The sequence below is a fragment of the Mus caroli genome, chromosome 11, assembly GCF_900094665.2.
Source record: "Mus caroli chromosome 11, CAROLI_EIJ_v1.1, whole genome shotgun sequence".
In the NCBI taxonomy this organism is placed as follows: Eukaryota; Metazoa; Chordata; class Mammalia; order Rodentia; family Muridae; genus Mus; species Mus caroli.
The window spans coordinates 103,502,302-103,509,731 of NC_034580.1; the positions used below are offsets into that span (position 1 = coordinate 103,502,302).

The following is a 7,430-nucleotide window of genomic DNA, read 5'->3' on the forward strand; positions in this document are numbered from 1 at the left end:
ATGTGTAGCACGTATGAATGTGTAGCACGTATGAATGTGTAGCACGTATGAATGTGTAGCACGTATGAATGTGTAGCACGTATGAATGTGTAGCATGTGCATGCCTAGTGCTCACTAAGTCAGAAGGCGGATCAGAGTCCCTGGAACTGGAGTTAGACATGGCTGTGAACCACCATTGGCTCATGGGAACGGAACCCTGGTCCTTTGGAAGAGCAAACAGTGATGTTACCTGATGACCAGTGTCTCTGGGAAACCCTTCAGTTGTCATTTATTTATTTATTTATTTATCTTACTTGTAGCCTTAGCCAGACTAGTACTTATTATATAGACAAGGCTGGGCCTTAAACATAGAGACCTGCGTGCCTCTGCCTCCCAAATGTTGGCATTAAAGGCATTCAAATGCCAGCTGAATTTGTGTTTTTTTAAAATTAATTTTTATGTGTGTGTGTGTGTGTGTGTACCTGTGCAAGTTTATGTACACTACGTGTGTGCAGGATCCCACCGAGGCCAGAAAAAGGTAGTGGATCCACTGAAACTGAAATTATACACGGTTGTGAGCTGCCATGTGGCTTCTGGGAAGCATACCTGGTCCTGGGTCCTCTGTGGAAACGGTCAGTCCTTCAGACCGAGGAGCCATCTCGCCCGCACCCTGCATCTGTTTCTATACACTGTCCTTTTCACAAGTCTCTGTGAGTTGTGTGGCAAGTGAATTGTCCAAACCTAAATGACTAAATGACTGATATTTAGGAAGAGTCTTATGATTATTTATTTGATTTATTTTGAGGCAGGGCTTCAATATGTAGCCCTGGCTGGCCTAGAACGTACCATGTAGAGCAGGCTGACCTTGAACTGTAGATAAAGTGATTGCCGTGGCATTGTGTGGAGGTAGAAATCAGAGGACAACAGGCAGGACTTGCTTTTCCCTTTTCACAATGTGGTTCCAGGGCATAAAACAGTTGTCAGGCTCGGTGACAAGTAAGCTCGGTGACCTGCTAAGCCATCTTTGCAGCCCTTGGTAGAGCGCTCAGAACATAATAAACACACACATGCATGTTTAGAATAGCTTAGTATTTTTTTAAAAAGATTTATTTATTTTATGTTTGTGAGTATACTGTCACTCTCTTCAGATGCACCAGAAGAGGGCATCAGATCCCTTTATAGATGGCTGTGAGCCACCATGGATGCTGGGAATTGAACTCAGGACCTCTGGAAGAGCAGTCAGTGCTCTTAACTGCTGAGCCATCTCTCCAGCCCTGTTTAATATTTTTGAGACATAGTAGGTCTTGTCTTGCAGCATGACTAGTACTTACTGTGTAGTTTATACTGGCCTCAAGATTATTATAATTCTCCTGCCTCAGCTTCCTGAGTGCTCAAATTACAGATCTGGGCCACTATGCTGGACTTAGAACTAAAAAGTTTATTGCTGTGCCTGTGTAGGATCGATGCGTGTGGGCATGTTCTACGGTGCTCTGTGGAAGTCAGGGGACAGCTTGTGAAGTTTTTTCCCTACACCTTAGCGTGTTCCAAGTCAAACTGCGGTTTCCAGGCAGTTGTGTAGCTAGAGATTTTCCCCAGCTGATCCATCTTGCCTTCCTTAGGATTTTAAAATTTTTTTTTTTTTTAAGATTTATTTATTTATTATATATAAGTACACTTTAGCTGTCTTCAGACACTCCAGAAGAGGGCGCCAGATCTCGTTACGGATGGTTGTGAGCCACCATGTGGTTGCCGGGAGTTGAACTCTGGACCTTCAGAAGAGCAGTCGGGTGCTCTTACCCACTGAGCCATCTCACCAGCCCTTAAAAATTTTTTGACTCCTGTCCTTGAAGCAGTGATTCTAAAGTGGTTGTATCTAGATTTATAAATAAAATAATGTACAGATTATTTTATTAATTTAGCTTTTTTGGCATTTTTATTTTTCTAAAGAATTTTTAGGTCAGTGCTTTTATTAGGCCAAGCTCCTTATTAATAAAAGAAATTAATTAAGGAAATAATTATTTCTTATTTTATTTTATTATTTTTATTTATTTTATTATTAATAAAAGAAATTAATTAAGGAAATAATTATTTCTTTTGTCAAAAATTATTATTATCCTGTTGCAGAAAAAGTCCAACTTTTATTGTCCCTTAAGCTTCAGATAATGTTTCTCTTTGCAGGTGACTCTTGCAGGGGAGTCCAGTGTCCTTGTGAACAGTTGAAGGCTGCCAGCCCTAACATGACTGTTCTTGTTGAAAGGGAAATGGGTGTTCCTTTAGAATTACCCAGTTTCCAGTCCAGAGCATCCCCTGTATCTGGAAGGATTTGAGAGCAACCCAGGGCTCTGACAGAAAGGGGCTAGGAGCTTGGTTGGCTGTTGGCCGAGGTGAGGTGTGCAGCAGCCTGCCCCTTCCTGTTCAGCAGGGGCGGCGTGCTCTGTGCCTCACCCGGAGTTGGTGGGAAAAGAATTTATCTACATGGAATTTTAACTCAAAAGATTTTTTTTTTATAATCCCAAAGATTATATATATTCAGAGAGCCAAGGTAAACCTGCTGGCAGCACCACAGTTTGGCGGTGTTACAGGGCACAGAAGCAGCGCTCTGTGCTATCGGCTTTTCTCTTTGTTTCGGCCCTCATTATGTCTTAGCAGACAGAAACTAAATTGCATTTAGGATAAACAGTAGGAAGAAAAGCTGGTACAGCTACTTGTCTGCATGATGGAAGGAAGGAAACGTGATTTTGATAAATTCTGAGACATTCACACACTAATGCAATGGAAGGGTCTTAGGAAGTAAGAGTTGCAAGTTTGTGCAAGCTCTGAGATCCACAAGAGGCACTCAGTAGGCAGCAGTTCAGCCTCATAAAATATTTTGTGGTGGCACATGCCTTTAATCCCAGCCTCTTGTATGTTTATTGGCATCTCTTTCTTTAGGTTAGGTAAGTTTTCTTCTATAATTTTGTTGAAGATATTTTCTGGCCCTTTAAGTTGGGAATCTCTGCTCTTTTCTATACATATTATCCTTAGGCTTGGTCTTCTCATTGTGTTCTGGATTTCCTGGATGTTTTGGGTTAGGAGCTTTTTGCATTTTGCATTTTCTTTGACTGTTGTGTCAATGTTTTCTGTGATATTTCAGCCCCTGAGATTCTCTCTTCTATCTCTTGTAGTCTGTTGGTGATGCTTGCATCTATGACTCCTGATCTCTTTCTTAGGTTTTCTAACTCCAGGGTTGTCTCCCTTTGTGATTTCTTTATTGTTTCTATTTCCATTTTTAGACCCTGGATGGTTTTATTTAAATCCTTCTCCTTTTTGGTTGTGTTTTCCTTTAATACTTTAAGGGATTTTTGTGTTTCCTCTTTAAGGGCTTCTAGCTGTTCACCTGTGTTTTCCTGTATTTCTTTAAGGGAGTAATTTATGTCCATCTTAAAGTCCTCTATCATCATCATCATGAGATGTGACTTAAAATCAGAGTCTTGCTTTCCTGGTGTGTTGTGGTATCTAGGGCTTACTGTGGTGGGAGAACTGGGTTCTGATGATGCCAAGTAACCTTGGTTTCTGTTGCTTCTGTTCTTATGCTTGACTCCTGCCATCTGATTATCTCAAGTGCTTGCTGCCCTCAATATATCCTATTTGCTCAGCCTCTTGCTTAACTGGATATAGGTGTGCACTGCCATCCCCTACTAGAGCCCTTTAAAACACATCGACTACTTGTTTTCTCCCTGCTTAATTGACAGTTCACCCGTGTGTGAATGGTTTTCTGAGGCTGTGGAGAGTGTAGTGATCAGGGTGGCTGGAAAACCACCTGGATCCTCTCTACTCTCTGTTTTGAAGTCCACAAAGTTTTCCTGCTGGCCACAGAACTTGACAAGTTTTTACCCAGCTGCCCACTGGAGAGCTTTAGAGGGCATCTCCCTAGGTTTTGATGCCGGAAGCTGTAGTAGGGCCCACCCATTCTTTGCCGTGTTCCTTCTTGTCCCTGCGTGTATGACTTAGAAAGTGCCTACTGCTTTTTCCTTCTGTCTGGAGTTACTGTTTTAGCATGTATAAAGGCACACTTAGGATGTCTTTCTATTATAAGCAAGAAAATTGTGTCTGCGTGTCCTGTGGCTAATGATGTGTTTCTTCCTTGGCAGTGCTGGGGGAAGGACTGGCCAAGGGAGAGCGTGCCTTCCGGGCAGTGCTGTGCTGCATGCAGCTGAAAGGGAAGCTCCAGCTTGTGTCCTCCATCCTTGCCAAGTCACTGTCAGGGGAGTCTCTGGTACGTTGATGAGCCTGGGTTGAGCGCTTGCGAATGCTCACGTCTGACTCCTCAGGAGAGTAGGAGGAACAGAGTGTGTAGTGTACAATGTCTAAGTTCATGAAAATCCCAAGATTTTTGGTTTTTTGAGACAGGGTTTCTTTGTGTAGCCCCGACTGTCTTGGAACTCACTCTGTAGACCAGGCTGGTTTTGAACTCATAGAGATCCACTTGCCTCTGCCTCCTGACTGAGTACTGGGATTAAAATTGTGTGCCACCACTACCACCGATCCAAATGGTTTCTTAAAAGGTATGTTGAGCAGAGGCTGAAACCATCTTTGGGTTTAAAATGTTGATATGTGGGGGCTGGTGAGATGGCTCAGCAGGTAAGAGCATTAACTGCTCTTCCGAAGGTCCTGAGTTCAATTCCCAGCAACCACATGGTGGCTCACAACCACTCATAATGAGAACTGTCACCCTTTTCGGGTGTGTCTGAGGACAGCTACAGTGTACTTATGTATAATAATAAATAAAATCGTAAAAAAATGTTTATGTATTTATTTCTTACAGGGTTCTTATTGTTGGTCTTATGTTTTCGAGACTAGATCTTAATAAGTAGCCCAGGCTGGCCCCAAGCTCGGAGTGATCCTACTGCCTCAACCCTAAGAATGCTGGGATTGCAAATGTGAGCCACCACACCTGGCTTCTTAGTTTTCGTTTTTTTGAGACTTGGTCTCATTATGGCCCAGGCTGGCCTTGAACTCTCAATCCTCTTGCCTCAGCCCTCCTAGTGTTGAGAATGTGTGCTGCTATACCTAGCCAGCATTTGTAACTTCAACTACTTATTTTATAACATGTCTAAGTATGCTTAAACTGAGTAATAATTACTTTAGAATATGAAAATGTTTGTGTGTTACTATGTTTATTTTGTACAACTATCTAGTTAAATTTAGATTTGATTTTTTTAAAATACATACATTTTCTATTTTTTTTTTTTTTTTTTGCTATAATGAAGTCTTCCTTTTTGCAGCGTCATAGAGTTGATAATTTATAGGAATTTGGAAGAAAGAACTTTCCCACCAGTTGGTAGCTGCTACAACTTTCTTAGTATTTTCAGGCATCAAAATGAAAACAGAGAAGGAAGAAAGTATATAGTTACCAAGCAGTGTAAATTCTCTGCCAATTATGCTTTAAATCGGTAGGGATTTTGAAAGCCAAGAGCACGGCTGGTGACAATACAGAAATAGGAACGTATTCGGTGTGTTAGGAAGTATACTATTACTGACCCACCATGGGGTGAGTGAACTCGGGGGGTAATTCCCGTGAACTGAACTACTTCCGGAATTTGGTGATGTCTCTGATTTCACAAGATTTACACATGTGGGCACAGCAGAGCAGTACAGCTAGGTCTAAACAGCTGTCAAGATGTAGTTGTGTATTCTTTCCTTCTTTTGTTGCGGGGTCTCAGTTTAGCCTAGACCCTGAGACAGACTTTATGCTGTATGCTTTTCTGAGTGCTGGGATCACAGTTGCAAGAGAAAAGTGCTTTCTGAGACAAAGTGTCTCTGTATATATAACCCGGGCTGGCCTTGGTCTTGGGTCCTCCCAGACCTTTCAAGAACAGTAGTTACAGGTATGCCCAGCCTTAAGCCTTAAAAGGTGTTTTTCTTTGTAAGTTAATTATATTACTATTTACCTGTTGGGCTTTTAAATTTAAAACCAGTGAAGAGTAACTTGCTTTTAATTTTCAAATTTTCTGAAATTTGAATATCAAAAATTAAAACCTGAATCTATAGGCATTATACTGGTTTTCTGTTTCTTCTAACTTGTGGATAGCCAGTGAATTCAGTATTTTGCATATACAGACAATCCATCAGGACCAACCGAGAAGGGTAATAATAGGTTTGCTTTTCTAGTGTTTTATTTTGGCAATCATTTTATGGAACTTTAAAAAATATTTTTTGAGACAAGGTCTCATTTATGTAGCTCTGGCTGGTCTGAACTCACTGAGTAGGCCAGGCTGGCCTCAGACTGAGATCTGCCTGCCTCAGTCTTCCCAGTGTTGAGATTGTTTTAAGCTGGTACATCAGGGATTGCCGAGTGTGTGCTTAGCAGAAGCGACAACTGAGTCTTTGTTCCTGCTGGGCCTTTCCCTTTCCCAGCTGCATGCAGCTCCTTAGTGACAGAGTGGCAGTGTGGAGGCAGGGACAGGAGAGCTGTGGTGAGCTCAGCTGAGCTGAGCTGTGAAGAGTAAGGCTGACACTGATAGTTTCCTGTCTTCACTTCACCCTTGCAGAATGGGATGGTAACGAAAGATTTGACAAGACTAAAGACACTTCTCACAGAAACAGAGGTGAGTCCATTTCGAGGATCTCTTTGGGCCCATCAAACCCCGTGAGTCAGTGAGCATTCCGTGCTGTGTGTCAGCCAGTATGCAAGGTGACAAGGGGACCTTCTGTGCAACTGGTTGGACCCCACCCTTAGAACAGGGTTTTCCAGGTGTCTGTATCCCAGGTCTTTTGTTTTGTCTATAATTTCCTTCTTCTTCCTCCTCATCCTCCTCATGTATACATGTGTGTGGTTTGTGTATTCATACATGTGTGGGCAACCCATGGTCATGAGTGTATACGTGTACACATTCATGTGAAGGTCTCAGGTTTATGTGAGATATCTTCTTTGATTATTCTCTATTTATTGCTGAACCTGGAGCATGCCAGCCAATTCTGGCTAGTCAGCTAGCCAGGTGTCTCTGGGATCCTTCGTTTCTGCCTCCTGAGTGCTGGGATTATAGGAGGTCACAGTGCTTCCCTGGGCTTTTACTTGGGTTCTGGGTTCCTTCACATTTGCATAGCATGCTCTTCATACATGGAGTCTCATTTCTCAGACTCCCATCCCTGTTATTATTTATGTCCCCAAAAGAAAGTACTTGGGAAATTTTAATTTTTTATTTTCCTGGTCAGTTACAAACCACAAACCTGAAAATTCAAACAAGATAGTCTTTAAATCGTCCATGTCTTTTTAAGTGACAGGGAAGTCTGTGACTTAAAGATTTTTATTTTTATTTTTTTGAAAATGAAAAGTATCAAGGTTAACAGGGACAGAAGTGCTTTGGGGAAACACTTGCAGGACAAGGTAGACAGGCCACAGTGCATAAGGATGCACAGCTCATTCAGGGCCACAGTGCATAAGGATGCACAGCTCATTCAGGGCCACAGTG

At 42.1% G+C, this 7,430-nt stretch overlaps 1 protein-coding gene across 4 annotated transcripts in view; it reads left to right on the forward strand.

Annotated features, from left to right (window-relative positions):
• The window catches only part of Helz (helicase with zinc finger), a 139,875-nt gene that overhangs the window by 41,557 nt on the left and 90,888 nt on the right, over positions 1–7,430 (forward strand). For all 4 annotated transcript variants that reach the window (XM_021176881.2, XM_021176882.2, XM_029483195.1 and 1 more), the window contains 2 exons: positions 4,110–4,234; positions 6,510–6,566. In XM_021176881.2, coding sequence (XP_021032540.1) covers positions 4,110–4,234; positions 6,510–6,566 — 182 coding nt within the window. The remainder of the gene's footprint in view (positions 1–4,109; positions 4,235–6,509; positions 6,567–7,430) is intronic.